The 20,876-nt window shown below is 36.9% G+C and overlaps 1 protein-coding gene across 6 annotated transcripts in view; it reads left to right on the top strand.

Moving 5' to 3' along the window:
- Positions 1–20,876, top strand: part of LOC126741535 (syntaxin-binding protein 5) — a 66,072-nt gene that overhangs the window by 28,203 nt on the left and 16,993 nt on the right. Inside the window, exons 12-14 of one of the 6 annotated variants that reach the window (XM_050447988.1) lie at positions 1,232–1,472; positions 3,677–3,985; positions 5,008–5,434. In XM_050447988.1, coding sequence (XP_050303945.1) covers positions 1,232–1,472; positions 3,677–3,985; positions 5,008–5,434 — 977 coding nt within the window. Of the gene's footprint in view, positions 1–1,231; positions 1,473–3,676; positions 3,986–4,123; positions 4,230–5,007; positions 5,437–13,603; positions 14,034–20,876 lie in introns of all 6 variants that reach the window. The other 5 variants (XM_050447987.1, XM_050447991.1, XM_050447992.1 and 2 more) reach the window with 5 other exon arrangements.

Raw genomic sequence — 20,876 nt, 5'->3', positions numbered from 1 at the left:
TCTGACTTCTAGGGGGCGCTTCGTTTCACCTATGTATGAGTCACCGCACTCACATGGGATCTGGTAGACGCAATTTTTGGTATCCAACAGGCCATCTAGTTTGGTCTTTGATACCACGCTTCTGATAGTGGTGCTAGATCTAAAGGCAGTTCTAATATTGTACTTGCTGGCAATGCGTCGGATTTGTTCCGATGTACCCCTAATGTAAGGTATGGGTAGAAGTCTGGTTGTCGTGGTGGCTTCGTCTCTGATTTGATTTGGACGCGTCCTTTGGATGGTCCTACTTATTAGCTTCTTTGGATATCCATTCTGTTGTAGGTCTTTGTAGATGGTATCCACTTCAGTCTTGAGATCCTCGTCGCTTCTACAGATGGTTCGAGCTCTATTGTAGAGGGATCTTATGATGCCTACTTTGGTGGTTGCAGGATGGTTGGACTCATAGTGAAGATATTGGCCCGTGTGTGTTGGTTTTCTATATATAAACTGAAGTTCGTAGATTTCCACCGACCTTTTTAACGAGGACATCTAGGAAAGGTAGAGCTGAGTCCTTCTCTGTCTCCATCGTGAACTTGATTGTTGGTCTGAAGTTGTTGAGGTGAAGCAGAAACTCCTGAAGTGCTTTTTCCTCTTTGTCCCAGATGATGAAGGTGTCGTCCACATATCGAAGCCAGAGCTTGGGTTTGCAATGGGAGGCATCTATTGCATGTTCCTTGAACAATGCAAGTTCGACAAGATGTTTTCACTGTACCATTGTCTACCACCTTCAAAAACACAACAAATTCCTCTTACGGTTCAACCTATCACTCGCTTACTCACATTTGTACACATAAATAGTTTAATTTTATTGCTATAACATGCTTACGGATTAAACAAATAGATTCAAATATGAATAACGAAGGAAGTGTTAAAATTTTTAATATTAAATAAATCCTGGCAGTGGGTTCTACTGTTTAGCCCCAGCCCAAGTGAGTAACGAATTCTCGAAAGTAACGAGCTCTTTCTTGAAGCTTGAGAATACGCTCAAATTGAGTAACGCAACACGTACAAGAGAGATGCGACCCAAAAAGGGCATAATACACTGCTCTATAAGCAGTTATAGCAGTTCCGCTTTACCCTTAATATTTTTAAATATTCTTATAAAAGAAAAAAATTGTAATGTATTAATGTTAATGCGTGGTAATAAAATAGTTTTTTAAACTTGAAGTTTTTGCACGATAATCGTTAATTTCAGAATGGCATACGGAAACGAATCGGGTTTGGTAATAGTGGACATCGAGCAGCGGGTGTGTCTATTGAACGTCGGCAGTCCGGACCTGTATGGGGCACAAGATCCGTACTCCCGTTTGCCGGTGCGCAGCCCGAAGAAGAACCAGGGGCACCACGTGACGCAGCTGCAACATCTCGGTCAAATGGGGCCCGAGTTCGGCGCGCAGGACTACGACCGGCAACCGCGCAGTCCCAGCATCGACCAGGTCAGTCCACTCGTTCCTATTGTCTAATGTGAGGGCATTTTTGGCCGTGACGTCACTCCCCAGGCGTAGCTTCTAAAGTTGACAGTAATAAAAAAACTACTATATGACGTGACTGGTTGTTGAGCCATTACGAATATTTCAGTGTTGCCACTTTTTAGTCACAAAAAGAAGATGTATATCAGGCGCGCCTCACAGTGATAAGTAAACTAGTTTTTTTTAGCATTTTTTATCAAATTGTTTCTGGAAATATCATTTCTCTTATTAACTGCTTAAAGCGTCAGCATCACCCAAGTCAGCAAATTGTTTTAGGTTTCCTGGTCAGTAGTTCGGGTTCTAATGTTTTAATTTCTGTCTTTTTTTATTTCAAAATAATGGCAAAACATTTCTTCAAAATTATTAATTTTTTATTCAAGGTCTTGTAGGTGGCGCTCTGAAAATGACAAAAGAATTTAGGTTTTTCGGTCCATACAACTCGTTCTAACTGTCCAAGTCAGAGACCCTCTTTCAAATATATTTAAAGTTTATTGTTTAAATTTCGAAAATTCTGACCCGATCTTTGTCGGGTGATCGATGTGTTGTCAATGACTGAAAAAATGCTTAACTTTGCAAGAAGATTGTCAAGAACCTAGAGTAAGTACACGTGGCCGCCATCTTGTATTTTAATGTGATATCATCACAGTCATCTGCATATACGTACATTACAACTTTAATAGCTTCGCCACTGTTTCTGTCTGTCATACTTGTCGGGAGTCACTATACTTTTCACACAAGTCATGTGTGCACTGTTGTTCTTAATATACGTATGACGTCATGCGTAGAGCAGTCACAGCTTACTTGATCTGTTACGTCTAGGCAGTACGACATCACGCATGAGATGGCATTAATAAATTAAACACAGTTTACTTGACTTATTAACTTTTTTTTTTATTCCCAACATAACTGAATACTAGGAATACTAGTGACAAAAATTGATCTGTTGACGTTAGGGTGACAGTTGTCAATTTTCAAAATGGCGTCCTCTTGTACCATCATGCGCACTACAGTCACGGCTCGCTTGATCGGCCGGTTTAGGTTTAGGGAGTGACGTCATAAACTGTGCCGCCTAATTGACATTTTAAAATGACACCAAATGAAGGCAACTTTCGTGTATATACCGTGACACGTAGCCTTAGCTAGTTCCTCTTCTTCTCTCTCTTGCTCAATTAATTAGAAAACCCTTTTGACATAACCAATAAGGCACATAATTTTTTCTTAAGTTTGCCAATCCTAACAAGTAGCACGTATTCGCTCGGACAACAAACCGATTTACGTTTTTTTTTATTTTTGTTTTTTCGAGCCAACTCGATTTACTCCACGTACGCTCATTGCACATTTACTACTCGTCAATTTTTAGCACATTATGTTTATCGATCAAACAAACTTCAGGAAGTTCGATCGAAATTATATGAGGCGCTTCATAGATTACTAGACAATTATTCACTATGTAGTACTGCTTTCGGTGTTAAGTGGCGCCAAGTGTAAAGTCAGATTAATTTATCTGACAGGTCTCCTACTTACCGACACTGCTGTCATCCATCAGTAAGTTTAAAGATTAACCGGGAAACAAAATAAAAGGAAAGGGGGATGTATGAATTAAATCCGTTAATGAAATAACAAGAATAATATAGACAAATTTTTAAAAAATTTTAAATTAATTTGTTATAAAAAAATTAGCCAAATTATTATAGCACTGCTTACAGATTGATTGCTTGGAAAGGAATGCATTTGAATGTTCTTATTATAATTTTTTTAAACTCGAAACACAACTGATAAACACCATTTCAAGTATAATAGAAATAATCAAAATCTTTCAAAGAACAATCAAAAGAACCCAAAACTAGCAACAACAATCCATTATAAGGAAAACACAAGCAATGATTGGCTGCTAGCGCTCTCGTGTCCTTAGTATCAACTATTTCCTTTGCTTTAATTTTTACTTAAGAGTTTTCAGTGCATGCAATAATGCTGAAACTAGACAGAGCTCAGGTTGACAGCCGTGTCAGTAAGTAGGTGACCCCTGTCAGGTAAATCTATCTGACTTTTATACTTGAGGCCACCTAGCACCGGAAGCGGTACTACATACTGAATAATTGAACAGTAATCTATGAAGAATGAAGGGCCGAAATATAATTGATTAACAACCCCCCCCCCCTGCGGGATATTAGATGGGCCGTTCTCCCGAGTCTCCGTTTCCATTCGCTCCCTGTCCCACCCCCGTCGAACAGGCCCAAGAGGCGACCGAGGAGGATCCGCCGCCCCCACAACTGGCCACCCGAAGGAAATCCTCCACGTGGAAGGGCCTCAAGAGGCAACTGAGCAGGGTGGACATCAAACTGAAAAACCCCCTGAAAGACAATAAGAGACACAGTATTTTTTATTCGGGGGTGTTGCCCGGAAGTGACGTGATCGATCAGTTCGATGAGGAGGAGGACATGCCGCAATCTCCGGAGTCCCTGGAGGACAGCACCGTCGTGGTTAGTTAGTTAAATTATTATGGTGTTAAAAGTTGCGCTTAATGGGTCTCTATTCCATCAAGCTTTTCATATTTAAAAAAAAAATTAGCAGCAGCAACATTTGTCTTACGACTTTTATTGCCTGTTATGCATTTCCAGCGGACAGTAGTAGACCTACGTGGCGGAGATGATTCACATGTGAGAAAAGCCGAGCGATTTTTAAATCTAAGGGAGCGTTTGAGGGCCGGTCTCTCTTGGTTTAAAGGTAAACATTTGTATTTTGGAATGCTTCTTCAGGGTTTCATGCTTGCGGGTTACATAATCTATGGTAAGCGATCGTAAAATGACTAACCAACTACGGTTGCTTCCTTAACTGTAAGCTTTTATACCTTTGGGACTTAATAACCTGAAGAATGAATTGGAATAGAGTCATCATTGAGGCCAACTTATTGAGAGTGTATCCTCGTGGGACACGTGAGCGTGTTCTAATTGATGGCGAAGTAAAGGTCGAAAATAATTTGTTAAAAAAACAGTGAGAGAAAATGTACCCCTACTTAAAGCTCCTTAACTTAAAGGCACTTTTTTTTGTTAAGGTTTCCTAATCGTCAAGTAACAAGTCATCCATCCACTCGACAGATCAAAATTATTTTACCTTGAAACATTGAAAGCCTAGAAGTAGCATACCGTGGAACATAATGCTTATGTAGAAATTGCAAAAAAAAACATTTTATAACATCATAAAAGTTTGACAGACATAAAACAATACTACTGCTTCCAGTCTTTCAATGTTCTAAGCCTTAATCCGATGTAGTGCCACTGAAACATCAATAACTCCTTTAAATCCCTTCAAATCCAACTTTTCCAAAGTTGACGGACAAACTCCTCGTCATCCACTTCTTTGACACCCTGGATTTCCGTTTAACTTCCTTCTTCCGGGTTGAAACACTTCTCTTACTAGTTTTAACAGACTTTATATTTCGACCTGAACGACGTCACCAACAGGAGCACACGGCACTTATCCCATTTAATCCAACCAACTGTAGGTGGACCAATTGAATCGTGCAAAAAGTCCGCAGCAAGAGAACCACTTTACGTCGTACTACAGCGAACCGTCGTCCGGCCAACTGTCCCCCAGTACTCTAGAGATAGAGGACGATTTAGAAATCGATAATTCGTCGACGATGGTCGATATCGATCAGCAGCGGCGTAAGATGAGCTGCGTGATCGTGAGACCGGACAATTTGGAACTGATGCAGGAGGAAACGTTTCCTCCGGTACGACCGCCGCGGGGCGTGAGAAAGAAAAGTACCGCCAAAAGTAGTAGGGAGGGTGAACGGCTGTTGTCCGTTCCGAATGTGAAATTTTTAAAAACGGACGGTGGGCAGGTCCTGAAAGATTTGAGGGAGAAGGACGATTCGACGGTGACCAGCCCCCAGCCCTCGTTTACCGGCAATTTTATGCGACGTTTTAGTAAGTCTCTATTTCGCGTTTTTCTTTTTTGTTTTTTGGGTTGTTTGCTTTTTTTTATTATTTTTTTTTAAAGGTGTATGGACGGAATTTTTTTGGAAGTGTTGCTTACTTTTTTTGTCGCTGATGAGTCATTTTGTAATAGTCATGCGTATATACCGACTGGCAATGTCAACTGTGACAAATAGAAATGACGTTGTTGACAGCTACATCACCTTGTTCGCATCAAATGCCTATTCCAGGCAGTTGAATCTATGGTTTTTCTTCTTCCTCATTTGACTCGCGTTTGTATAACGACTGTCCAAGAATCTCTTCATATTAATTTTACAAAATTTAATTCTTAAATGCACGTTGACGTCTCTATCATGATATATCCTATCATCCAATGTGAATAGGTTTAGCAAGAAAGCAATTAGAAGGATAGAAAGGGAAAAAAACAACCACATGTTGACTGAATGAAGGATGGCACGGAATTATTGTTTCCGCAAGGGAGAAGAGCAGACAGTTAACTTTTGTCAACTGTCAACAATGCTACATCAGTCTAAAAGGTCAATTATGACAGATTGGATGTTTTTTAACAAATATATCATCTTAATGCATCAGTCTAGAATAAAAACACAATTCTTCCAGGCAGTTGAGGCCACTGTTAACCTAAAACCTCTAAAGGAGAAAGTCAGAAAGTTGACGTTTGTCATTTGTTAACAATGTCATTCCAACCGTGACAGGTAGGCGTGACGCTGTTTTGACATTTACAGCAATATAACCTCAATAATGACAACAACTGCCTGGAATAAAAACAAAATTCTTCCAGGCAGTCGAAGCACTTGTTTACTCCAAGGAGGCTAAAGTTAAGGAAAATGATCTGAAACTGAACGATAACTAATTTCAGAAATTAGCCACGTCGGCGCTGTCAATTAAAGTGTATTAATTCACTGTGATTGGCTCGACCCATGTTTTGACAGTTAATAGGATACAAGGATAGAATACTGCCACGTGCAGAGTAACCAAATAGAGGGTACGAGGTACACTTCTGACCATCAGCTCCCAGGTGGCTACTTTGCGAACCCAGTTATCGTTCATTCATCTTCCGTACGCATTATTTCATTTAGGAAGCGCGACGATCAGTTTCTTTACCTCTAGTTTCTTTTGTTTACTACAAGAGAAAGGCAGAGTGTTGACGTTTGTCAACTGTCACTTCTCACTGATCTGTCAACTGTGACAGATATGAGTGACGTTCTTCATCACCTTAATGGCAATAACTGCCTGAAATTAAAACGAAATTCTTCCAGGCACTTAAGGCCATTGTTCACCCAAAGCAGAAGAGCAGAAAATTGAGTTCACTATTTACCTAAAAAAGAAAAGCAAAAAGTTGGCTGTCAACAATGTCACCCCTCTCTGAATTATCAACTGTGACAGATCGGCATGACGTTGTTGACAGCCACAGCTATATCACCTCAATGACATCATCAACTTCATGGAATAAAAACAGAGTTTTTATGGATACAGTTGAAGTTATTTGTCATTTGAACGAGAAGAATGATGACGTCCTCATCAACTGCCTGGAATAAAAAACAAAATTCTTCCAGGCAGTTGAAGCCATTGCTAACACATAGCAGATGGTTGACGTATGTCTAAAATGTCAACTGTAGCAGATGAGTGGCATTTTTGACAGCTACATCACCTTAATGGCATCAACTGCCTGTAATAAAAACAAAATTCCAGGCAGTTGTAGATATTGTTTACTCAAAAGCATGAACCCTAGACATTTCTCAGGACATCCAACGCCCATGCTGTGTATACGGCGAGGTTAAAATCACTTGTTCTATCACACTCTCTGTCTCTCTCGCACTCATGTAACCCAGCAGTCAGGAGAAAAGTCAATCTGCTTCTTCAAGGTTATGTTATCAATTTCGTATTGCACGATGTACGTACATCTGATGTTAAAAGATCGGTGATATATATAGATGAAGAGATACTGCGGACAGCTTTTAATTTCCCCATTACCTGAACGTTCTAAGAATCCCAGAGTTCGTGCTCAAAAGAGAAGAGGATTGATATCTGTCAATTGTCAGCAATGTCACTTCTGCCGGAAATGTCAACTGCGACAGATCGACATGACGTTGTTGACAGCTACAGCAACGTCACCCTAATGGCCTCAACTGTTTGGAATAAAAACAAAATTTTTCGAGGCAGTTGAGGCCATTGTTTACTTAAAAAAGAGAAGAGCAGTAGGTAGGGGTTTGTTAATAACGTCACTCCTGACTGAAATGTCAATTGTGAGAGATGTGTACGTAACGTCAATGCAAGAAGAATGGAGACAGGAGAGTAAGTTATCTCCATGAGAATGACCGAATGTCTAAATTGTCAAATGTAAGAGATATCAGTGACATTGTTGACAGTTGACAAACGTCGACCCTCTTCTTCTTGAAGTAAGCAATGGTTTCAACTGCCTGGAAGAATTTTGTTTTTTATTCCAGGCAGTTGAGGTTATATTGCTGTAGCTGTTAACAAAGTCAACTGTGACGGATCAACAATGTCCATATGTTTCATACTATTTAATCCTTGTAATATTGCCTCTCGGTATATTGGTCAATCACAGCATCAAGTGTTTAAAAAATAAAAGCTTTCTCTTAAAAAATCACAATTTTACTTAAAGCGCCCAGAGACTGTTAGGAAAACCTTATATAGAATTTTTTGGTACTTCTGTAGAATATTCTTAAGAGATTAGAGTTAGAACATTAGACTGGTACATATATACATAAGACATGTCAGATTATCATTGTTTTATTTCTGCTTTCTGTTTTTTTTTGTTAAACTCACACTTTCCCTCCCGCTTCGTATGTTTTCTTTCTCCCACAAAAAATTGGTTCGATTGAAATTACAAGTTGTTCCTCCCCAAAGGAGGGCGGTAGGTTTTGACTTTGTATCGGGTGGTTTTGGCCCAAGGACGGAGGACGTGGAGGTACCGACACTCGCCGCCCCCTCACTTGCAGAGCCCTCACGCTCGCCACCGTTTGGGTATCGGGTAAAAATAAAAGCACACTATCATAGGCCCTCCTTTGTAACATAAATCTACTTACTATATATAGAAACTAGATCAGCTTACGAACTATTTTAAAGTGTTAAAAATTAGATTATGAGGCACCCGTGCTATACAGGGTGAGTCAGATCTTAACTAAGAAAGTTTAACAAAAAAGGCAAAAATAGGACCTAGTTTGTCATATAAACATATGTCGAGGAATGTTTCCTTTCCGGGATATAGGTTGTTACAAATTATAGGAAAAAAAATATACTGCTTGAAATATTACTATGAATTTGGGTTTTTAAGCATCAATTTTTTGCATAATATGTTTTTAATTCTACCAGTGTCTTCTGTATTGCATCGAGACTGAATACTTTTAGATAAAAAAATGATATGCATACTGGTTTTGCCAAAAATAAAAATGACTCTTAAAATCCTCATTTAATTTAACGAAAATTAAGTCTCTTGACTTTTTACTTACGAGGCACCGTTTCTGGATAAAAAAAAATAAAGCACATTCTCATGAAAGAAGAAATCGCTAAAATCTGATATAGCAATAAGTTTACCACCGTTTTGTAGTAATCTTCTAAGATTAGGCCAATTCAATACACACACAACTACTGTCTTAAGGGTAGAATAATTTAATTTAAAAAATGTAAAAGACAGTTTTGGTTTCCAATTTCTCCTTTCAATACATTATTGAGTATATTGATAAAAACTTGTAATTTCCTTCTTATATAAAACAAATGGAGAGAAAAACTGTTGTCAGCTTCGAATATTATTAATATTTGAAGCTCGTCTTAAGAAGAAAGTGGGAGCTTTGGAAAAGTGGGAACCTGGTGATTAAATTTAAAATAATAAAAAAATTATGACAATGTGTACCTACATACGATACGACTTTCATCATGGGTTCCTAAAGAGTAAATCTGCCACTACATCGCGCATATTTTAGAATTAGTAGCTAAAGCTATTTCCAATAAACATCAATTGTGCGTAGTTTATACTGACTGTAAGAAAAAATTTGATAAAGTCGACCATGAACTAGTGCTTCCTGTTTGTTGAAGTCCTATAAGACAGACAGGGTTCAGCAAATTGGCTCTTCAAGATCAAACACGTTTATAGTAACATCAGCAGTACCACAAGGAAGGTACTTTGGATCCTCAATTATAAATACATTGACTCCTTGCCAGACTGCCTATCTAACTCTGCTAAGCTTCTGTTTGCAGACGATTTTAAACACATATCGTCGGTCATCTCACGAAGTGGCGTATCTTTCATTTAGCAAATTGTTCAGGAGAGGCAAAAAACGAAAATGCTTCATATTTGAATTGCCGAAGAGCCGGAAATAATTGAGATTCAGATCTAATATTATTATATGTTGCGTACTGCTATGTAGCCTGTGAGTACCTGTCGCATAAAGCGTTATAACTACGCTTTCGAAAAAAATAATTTTGAATGCAGATACGTCACTTGGTGTGAAACTAAATCTTGACTTTTGTGAGATACGTCTCTTATCCTTAAAAAATATTGAAAATTAAGTAGGCACAAAAAAATAGCTAGTTAAAAATCAAATAATATTTTATGACAAAATAAAATAAACAGTAATCAAAATATTAAAAAAGCATTAAAAAACAAATAAATCAAATTCACAAATGAAGAAAATATCATTATGCTGTAACAAAAAAAAAACTTTGAACGAAAATTAACAGTGTTTTCTGCATTTTATAATATTGAAAACAAAAAAAGTATTAAGTATTACTAATAATATTAGTAGTGACAAAACTTCATTCCTAAGTTATGCCTATTCGTCAGTGTGGGGAAGAGAGAGGAAAAACTATTGATGAACGAACCGGTGAACGAATTACTGGAGTTTCTCCTTACACAATGAAATCAAGTCTTTATATTTTTTTTCAGATATTTTTGGAAGTTTCTTGTTTAGTTGAGGTAGTTCTAATGCTGATACATCAAGGTTTACACGTTTTAGAACTATACAGTCATACTCAGGCTCTAAATGGCTGTTTTTAAAAAATATTTTAAGACGGTCAGCTTGTTTAACTAATAATTCCAATCTTATTTCTAAGTTCTAATACTTAAGATTCTAAGGTCTTTTGACAATGACTTAAAATCTTTAAAGTCTCTGAACAGCATTGGAATAACCCTGTAAGGTCTTTTTGTTCGTGCCAGACTAATTATTGAGTATAGTTGAGAAGGCAAAATATAATACCAGCTTTGGAAATAGCTCTGTGGGCTGAATCTCCTTCGCTCTGCCCATGATTTGTTTCAAAAAAACGTAAAGAGATTTCCTCTATTGTGGGAAATTTGCTTATGGAATGAATCAGCATAGAAGCGACGATGGAATTCTTGTTTTGGCCGTAACATCCGTCTGCGTACAAATAAAAATTCCGAATACTTTTCTTACTATAATATTCCAGGACTTGTGATACGCAGGATGCTATTTCAGAAGAACCACGCTTACTGACTGCTTCGTTCCACACGAAACAAAAGCTCTCTTTCGTTGCTATGTTATAAAACGTAAAATTGTATGTAGCCAAACGACTTTTATAAAAAATGGCGCTTTCATTGGAAAGTGGCACATAAATCACCTGTTGTAAGTCAAAAACACCACACACACTGGATGAATCTTCTATGGCATTTTTTTAACACTGGGATTTCAGTAAACGAACCCTTGTTTTTTCAGCAATATGAATATCGTAGAGAGTTTTTAGTTTCTCTTTAACAGTTTCTTCGCCTTCCCTATAGGATACGCAAAGAGAACACAAATCTTTTTTTGGTGAGTGAAAAGATAAATTTTTAGTCTTAAAAACTCTTCTATAGGTATGAAAACTTGGTTTTTCCATCCTTCCAATTTTCTTTAATTCATCTAGATACATACCATGCATTCTCCTTAGATTCACATCTGGATGCAAGTACATCTTGGTCGTGCTAGCACGACAATAATGAGATTCCATCTTGGGAAATCTATCAATGTGATCACTCATTTCCTTACAGTGTACACAGACCGTGTACCGTCTCCGAACGAGAACCAACAGGTTAATAATAGTAGATACGCCGCTATCGTCAATACAAGTGTTTGTACTCAAAAGTTTCACACGAATAGGCGTATCTTACTATACGTGTGATATCGTACGGGTATTTTGTAAGATACGCCGAAAATGCAATATACATTTGCACCATTTTTATAACAGTTACAGATACGCCGCTTCGTGACATCAAAGTGAGTTCAAAAGCAACTTGTTTTGCCGGCTTAACTATTTTCTGGAAATTTTGTTAGATACGCCACTTCGTGAGATGACCGACGATATGAACACTGTGTCCGACTACAGCAGAATTTGAACAGGTGTGTTACGTGGTTTGATAATAGTAAAATGGCGTTAAACATAAAAAAAATATTCTGTTATCTCTTTTACTAGAAAAATTAATCCTAACCAGTATTATATTGAAAATGCTGAATTAAGTCGTGTCACTGGGGTTAATGATCTAGGAGCTTTGTTTTAGTGAAATTCAAAATTTAGTCATTTTTTACAACGTTAGGAAAAAAGCCTTAAAGCAATGGGATTCCTCATTAAAAACACTATGCATTTTAAAATCTCCACTTTAACAAGCCTATATTATAACGCCTTGAATACGCTTCTTAAATATGGATAGGTTTCTTCTAGTTCAACACTGTCCTAATTAGAATAAAAACACAGGCTTTGATATTTTTGTATAATATATTAAATAACCTTAATTACAAAGATTCTAATGTAACCCATTACACAGATGGTGCCAGTCTGTTTTTAATTCTACGTCATGGCTCATGGCCATCTAGGGCCCTGGAAAAAGCAAGCAAGCCCAAACAGATTACAAAGGGGTCTTTAGAGAACTGATAAGATAACGATGCACCCTATCATAAACCACCCAGAAAAAGAAAGTGGCATCACGTCTTCTTGGCCGGGTTTTTGGAAGGTTGAGTCAGTCGATTTGCGGTATTATTATCCGTCGGTTTCTAAGCGCTCGTTGTAGTATTTCTTTATTTAATAAAATAATATTTTGTTCTCGAAACTTTATCTGTTTTATTCACATTGATTACAGTAACTTACACAATTTTATCCGATTGAATGTGCTTATAGTTAATCTAAGACTTCCAAATAATAAGATCTTCAATGTGGATCTTAATGTATACAAATTTTTTACCTAATGTAGGGGCATTTATTATTATTATTATTATATACGATTGTGAACTCAAGAGAAGAACTTATTGGGCCCTATTGCTCCTGTCGGGTTTATTAGACGTCGATGTGAACCACAGCATAAAGAAACGTTTCTTTATGCTGTGATGTGAACTATGTATTCGGCAAAATGATTTATAATTCGAACATCTTTAAATACGTATTTAAGTGTGGCTGTTAACGCTTTTTTTTTCAAGTACACGTTACATTTACACCGATAGTGTGCACAATCGGTGCTTCGTACTTAAGAGTCAAGAAACCGAATTTGCTCCAATTTAATTGAGGATTTCAAGAGTAAATTTAATTTTTTGAAAAACCAGTGGTGCATCATTGTTTTGTCTAAAAATATGCGATACAGTACGGACGTTATTGATAAAATTTTAAAAAAAATGTAGGCAAAAAGTGCTTCTTAATGCTTAAAAACTATGTGTCCCAAATTCATGGAAATATTTCAAGCAGTGTGAAAGTTTTATTTTTTTAATAATTTTAGCATTTGTTTTGTGACAAACTCGAGCTTATTTTTGAGGTACAATACGTGGTTAAAATTTCTTATTTAAGATCTGGACCAGCTTGTATATCGGGTGGTCCACTAATACCGTTGAATTTGTTGCTAGAGTGCAAGACTTGCAGTGGGTCACCCGGTAACGGTACACGCTTATTATTATTATATAAATGGAAACTATGGGAGATATTTGCACCTAATTACTGCGCATTAGTTTTAGTTACACCTGCAGTACTCCGATCGTTCCAACAGTACCGGCAACAATGTCTCGGTTATGAGAAAAATCAAAAACAACCACGCCTTAATTAATATAGCGTGCTCCCCCTTCCTCCCCTCTTGCTCAGCAAAGACAAAACCGCATCATAAATGTGCTTAAGTGTGAGACGTCTCGCAATATTTGTGTTGTCCGTTGTTGTTAGATGAACGGCGGCGGTTTCGTGCCGTTATGCCATCAAACGTCGTCGACGAGCGGCGGCACGCCGCCCACGCAGCAGCCGCCCTTTCAATGTTTCGCCTCCGCCGCCCCCATGAACAACCAAATCACGTCGCCCGCCCCTTCGCCGGCCGGCATCGCGTCGCCGAACGCCCCCTCGTCCTCATGCCGCCCCTCGAGGGGGGGCGGTTTCGAGCCGCCCAGACGCAGTCGGAGTCAAGGTACCCGCAAACTACACAAATGCTTGTCAACAGCGTCATATTCGGAGGACCAATCGTATTCGTATTCGTTGCCGGGGGCGGTGCAGACGCCGTCGGGCGGCGCCGCGCCGCCTTCTGCCGCCCAGCCGCCGCCCTGCTTCACCGATCGACTTACTAAGCAGCAGCTGATGGTGACGCGCCAGTATTGCAGTTTTGGTAGTACACTAAGTCACCACATTAATATTATATTAGTTTTTTTTTTTTTTTTTGACATACAAATTGTTAGTAGTAGATGAAGTTTTTGAAGATTTTTTCATTATGATACTTATTAGCGTTGAGTCTCATATTATTCGTGTAGTATAGGTGCAATGCTTTAAAAAAATATATGTTTGTTTTAAATCAAATATCCTAAAAACTACTACATCTAGCTCAATGAAACAAACACCTAAATATTCAGAAAACATTATTCTACAAACTTTGTTGAAGATGTCAGTGCATTTGAGGAAAGCACTTTGAGTGCCTTGCCGGGAACTTCATCACAGAAGGTCATGCTTCCATAAAAACTGTAATATCCCAACACTACTACACTTAACTCAATTACCAAGTTTATATGGGAAATTAAATCACTTTAGGGGCTAAACCGGTTTAGAGATAATTTAGTTTAACTAGACATGGGAGGCTTAAGAAAGGGATTCCACCTTAACCCTGAAATGCTACACTTATTTCCGACTCTACATCTGCTACACAGGGGTACAAGCATACCCCAAATAAAACACGTTGTATTTTAGAAAAACGAAAAATTTATTCACTTATAGAAAAATAATAACTTAAACCGAGTCTCTAAGAACACTTTTAACGCACATCCATAATAAAATGTTCGTGCGGCACACACTGAGCATTTTTTTTTTGATGTTGCAAACACACGAACTTTTTGCATACAGCACAGCTTAATCTCGATTTTCGATCCTCTCTTCTGGGACAAAGCACACACCTACCCACTGTTGTTGTAAGCCTAGTAGGTACTTCTTCTGAAGTGGTTATCTTGAGGACCCTACATATAGTTTCACGGAGTTCGCGCCTCTAAGTTGGAGCTTCCAAACGACTAATCATGTGCGGTCTGACCAGGTCAAGGGCAAGCTTCTTGAGGTATTCTCCCCTGTGCTTTACAATTTCTTTATTCACTTCACCAGAGCCACGCAAAAGAATCATTGAATTATATCTCAGAATATCCAACAAATTATAGAACAGACATAATGGCCAGCGACGTGTTTTTCTACCAGTAGAATAAGTGTGGCACAACTGGTCTAAAGTATCCACTCCTCCTTTTGTAGAATTATAAAATTGAATAATTTCTGGTAACTTGGTCGTAAATGGCTCATCACCTTTTTCGTGCATTGTCGAACGCATAATTACTGCTTTTTTAGCACTCTTGGGTGGACAGTATGATAACAGTGTCAGATGTCCACTGTAGCAAAACATGGCAGAATTTTGATTCCTTTCTTTGAGTTCCAAAAACGACTCGGGAATTTCTTTTTTATTTCTTCTCACAGTAACAAGAATGGTAATTTTCCTCTCCAAAAGATGTTTCGCCGTCTCAATAGAAGTAAACCAGTTATCCATGGTCAAGTTCCTATTTGTTCCTTGGATAGAACTGGTCAACTTATTACAGTAATACTGAGCTACAGGAACATCAGTTGGTGTGGAACCTTTTCCTATATAAATTTCAGCATCAAGTGCAAAAGCTGTTTTGGCATCACAGGACAACACAATTTTGATTCGGTATTTATTGGGCTTTGAAGAGATGTACATTTTAAAAGGACATCGCCCTCTAAAACCAACCAATTGTTCGTCAATTGTAATATATTCTGAAGGAGTATATAGGTTTTTCATTTTAACGATTGACCTCTCAAATACTCGAAAAGCTGCAAGCTTATCAGTTTCTTTTCTTTCAGCTCTGACTGCTTTGCAGACTGCTTATCATCAAAGCGAAGATAGTTTATCAAAAACCTGAAACGTGCCTCGGGCATGGTAGCACGGAATATTGGAATTCCTGTGTCTTTATCAAATAGTTCCTTGGTCAAAACTCCGGCCATTTTCACAACACCGGCATAATAAAATAGCCCGAAAAGTGCTTGGAGTTCAATGCTGTTTGTATCCTTAGTCCAAGAGGGTCTCTTACCTACTGGCGCAATAACAGGTTCATCAGTATCTTGGTCATTGTTCTTATTTGAATATTTCAATCGTTGAACTTGGATCTCGTTATTAGTATATTGGGTAATTTTATCGAGATTTTCTTGAGTGAAACATAATTTCCAAGCTTCAGTTCCCGATGTTATATGTTTTGCTTCGTTTTTGTTATCCAGGTAAATGCAAAACCAGATTTCGTTTTGGTGTACGATGAATTGCGCCTTTCTTACCTGACCACATAAACCCATTTTTACCCCTTAATTTGGTAGGCACTGGTAAAATTTCCACCATATCTCTGTTGATCGCCTGTATTTCTGCCAATGGTATATTGTCATCTTCCGAATCTGTATCAGATAGAAAGGTATCCTGAGTCTGTTCTGGTGCAATAAAAGAATTAAGATTGATTTGATTCTCTTTTGGCTCCTCTCTAAAATCAGGTATAACGGCATCTTCCTCCTCGCTGTCATCCGAAAAATTGTCTGAATCATATTCATAGAGAATGCGATGAATTGCTCCGACATCTTCAGGCTTTGTTAGGTCGAAGAACTTTTTCTGCCCAGCCATTATTCGTGCAGCCTAACAAAGAAAATCAATAATAACTTAAAAATCAAAGAAAAATATAATAACTAAAATATTTTCAAAGTATATAGACATATTTTAGAAATATTTTTCAAAAAAAAGATACTTACTCATATAATAATAATCACAAAAATCTACTAAGAAGCGAAATAATCACAGAGTATATTTAACCTAAACTGCTACACTGGGGTACGCGCTAACCCCAAATATCACAAATCTCGAAAAGAAAAAACCGTGTGCCAATGTCAATTGTCGCACGCGAACTGACTTGCCACGTCTTGAAACTAATAAGACGTCGGCGTTCGTTCCCCGGCCCACTTCCATTTAACTTGAGATATGATTAATGATGGGGTACAAATGAACCCCAAGTAGCATTCTAGGGTTAAGATTAATCAGCTGTTTACCTTTACCAACCTAGGAATTAAAAAAAAATTGTTGAGCTGCCTAGTTTATTAAGTGAAAAGTTTATCGGGTTGTGTGTTGTTTTTATTTTGTAAAGATGTTATCTTATTGTGAAAACAATTGTTTAAAATTCAATAATGGATAATTTCAATATTATTGGTCTGTTTATGGTTTTTTTTTAAACCAATTAGTGCTTGGGAGAAAAAAGAGTTTTAATAAAAAGGAGAAGGGCAACGAGTTTGTTTATTAAACGACTTTGTACTTTCTGAAATGGCTTTAGACATTCCTCAATCATTTTTGGAAAACTACAGTTTTAATACTAAATATAGGTAATAACCTTGAATATTTCCGCATTCCTGAACCTTTTTCCATCTAACATTTCAATATATTTTGATCCTTTTTTATCGTTGTCAAATAATGTGTTTTTAGTTAAGCTTTCTTCACTTCAAAATTTTAAATAAGCTCACCAAATTTTTTCCGGTTGATTCGTTAAAATCGGTTGATTGATGACAGGTAGTTGAAGCGGTTTACAACCCCGTTATCCACTTATCGATTTCAGTTAAACCGGTTTAAGATGGCTAAAGCGATTTACGTGCCAATTATCTTTAACCCATTTTCACTAAACCACTTCAAGGTGCTCATATAAACTTGTTAAATGAAACACACACCTAAACATTCAGAAGACATTATTCTACAAATTTTGTTAAGGGTATAAGTGACTTTGAGGAAAGCTCTTTGAACTACAGAGATTTTTTGAGTGCCTAGTCAGGGTCGCCATACTTCCTGTAATATCTGATAAATGTACTTGTACTAGTTAAAATTAGTACTAAATAACTGAACTAAGCTGAAAAATGTCTATACTCATCTCAATAAAAAAAATACCTGAAAATTCAGAAAAAATTCTTCTACAAACTTTGTTAAGGACGTTAGTGAACTACAGAGCTTTTTTAACTGCCTTTAAAAACCTTAATTTAAAAAATCATTACAGGCCCACGTTACACGTTATTAATTATAACCACTGTCCGGGCACTGTCCCGGTCCAGGCGCGACTCCTGTCCCTTGTTACACGGGAGTGTCACCCAAATATTCAGAAAACATTTTCCTGTAAACTTTGTTAAAAGTATAAATGTCTTTAAAGAAAACTTTTTGATCTATAGAGCCTTTTTGAGTGCCTTGTCGGTAGTCGCATCATAAGGGGCGTGTCTCCCTAAGAACAGTAATATCTCTAAAACTGTTACACTTACCTAAACACCTAAAAATTCAGAAAAGTTTTTGGGTTTCAGAGCTTCTTAATTGTGTTTGAGAAAACTATGACCTAGAGTTTTTTGACTACATTGGCAATGAAAAAAAATTAACTTATCTAGCTAAAAAAACGTTGGATTTGGTTGGTCTACCTCGACCTTCTGACATAACCCTCTTAAAATTTTTTTTTTACCATACAACCCCCGCTAACGTAATTAATACTAAAGAAATTTTTTTAGGAAGAACGCATTTTTACCATTAAACCGCTTAATAGCCAGAAAACATTTTTCTACAAACTTTATTATTTATTGAGCTACCACCTTATTTGCCTCGACTATACCTTGAAAGAATTCTTAAGCATTACACCTATTCACTATAGACTTTTCCTATTTTAACTCATCATTGTTATATATTTTTTTATTAATTACCTTTTCAAATTATAATTTCGATAGTACATCATTGAATAACTAAAATTGTAGTATAATTTGCCGTATTACTTTACTATATTGTTTAGTACTTTTTCTTTTACACCAAGTAGTACCTCAGTTTCAAAACACACTCAGTAGATTTGTACGTAGAACTTATTTTCCTAACAGACTATGTATTATAAGATTCAATGAATAAGTTTCTTTTGTTCTTTTTCACAGTATGCCAACTCACTTAGTTAGTACTTACTGTATAAATTTAAAATATGTCAAGCCGTGCAATTTTGTCATATTTTAAAGCGAATATAGTTCTGCATGCGTCTCACTCTCACTCAGGTCATTACTAAAATGGTGACTAAATGTACTTCCAAATCTGTGTTACCACTGTTACTGTTTTATATACTTTTCTCTTTTTCTCAGTTAGTCGCTTTATTTCTCTACCAAGTGACAAAGATCACTATGTGGATAATAAAGGCGAAATCTGAATGCGAAGTCTTTTGTGTAACGTGTGTATCTTCTATAGCGCACAAATAAACTTATGCCACGGGTTACGAAAACATGATATCGGTGTGCTTTGCACGAACCTAACAACCCCCACCCGCCTCTCCGCCCTTGATTCTTTTGTTTCCTCGTGCTTATGTGTTCCCTGTTTCGTTTCTTTACTCACCCTCTTCAGTTCAGTGTTCTTTTCTGTTAACCAATTTGAAACTCGATTGTTATGCTTTAACCACTTTTATATGAGAAAACTGATTATTTTGCATGATTGTATAAAATTAATGTCGCTCCACGGGGTGCTACATATGACGATAGGCATACTCGGACGCCATTTTGTTACTAGTTAAAACAAAATGGCGGAGGCGGATGACTCCCTTTGAATAGCACCCCGAAATACTGTAAATAAGGCTGCATGGATTGATTTTGTTGCTTTCTGAGGTTAAGCTACTGACAAAAATTTGCTTTTTAGTTTTATTTGATCCACTTGTTTTTTTTTATTACACCCTGTATAATTATTCAAACAATGCATGTTTTTTAGGTACATTTTGGTTTTTTTTTATTGGAAGGTTATTTTCTTACAAGTATGACTGTTATAGTTTCCTTCCATGGGTAGAAAATAACAGTTTTGATACGTGGTAAAAATTAGATATGCTGAATGCACTCTTCGCACTAAATACGTCTGTCAAGGTGAACAATTTGTGGTATTAATGAATTTTGTACCTCAAAAACTTCCAGTCCAATCAAAAGAAATGTCTGATAATGTATTTGACATACAAAACGTTGTGATATCCCAAGAATCTCTAACGGGAAAATCAACTTAGCCAAAGTGATTTTGATAATCTCTGCCTTTTTTGCAAAATTTTAAATTTTTGAAGATATTTTCGAAATTATTTGAGGTTTTTAAATAAGAGCTTTACTCAAAGATGTGGCCTCTCAGGATGAACATTTTAAGGTATTAAGGATTTTTGTACCTCAAAAAGTTTAAAAAGTAGAGGTATTTTCGTAAGCCAGCAAATTTGAACTTTTAAGGAAAACCACTAAAATCTTAGAATTTCGCATACATTTCTTACTATATCTCCTAAACCACCAAAGATATTTAAAAACTTTTTCAGTTCAATCAAAAGAAATGTCTGAAGATGTATTTGACTTACAAAACGTTATGTTATCCCAAAATTTGATCACTATAAAATTCACTCAGGTAAATTAATTTTAGTAAATCTCTAGTTTTTTCTGCAAAATTCAGATTTTTTGAGATAATTTTCAAAATATTTGAACTACTTTAATAAAAGCTTCACTCACAAATGTGGCCTCTCAGGGTGAACATTTTAAGGTATTAAGGATTTTTTTACCTCAAAAACTCTTAAAACTAGAGGTATTTTCGTAAGCCAGCAAATTTGAACTTTTAAGGAAAACCACTAAAATCTTAGAATTACGCATACATTTCTTACTATATCTCCTAAACCACCAAAGATATTTTTAAAACTTTTTCAGTTCAATCAAAAGAAATGTCTGAAGATGTATTTGACATACAAAACGTTGTGTTATCCCAAAATTTCATGACTCTAAAATTCACTTAAGTAAATTGATTTTAGTAATCTCTAGTTTTTTCTGCAAAATTCAGATTTTTTGAGATAATTTTGAAAATATTTGAACGACTTTAATAAGAGCTTCACTCACAAATGTGGCCTCTCAGGGTGAACATTTTAAGGTATTAAGGATTTTTTTACCT

The sequence above is a fragment of the Anthonomus grandis genome, chromosome 10, assembly GCF_022605725.1.
Source record: "Anthonomus grandis grandis chromosome 10, icAntGran1.3, whole genome shotgun sequence".
Lineage (NCBI taxonomy): Eukaryota > Metazoa > Arthropoda > Insecta > Coleoptera > Curculionidae > Anthonomus > Anthonomus grandis.
The sequence above is the reverse complement of the archived record's forward strand: the minus strand, read 5'-3'. Positions and strand labels throughout refer to the sequence as shown.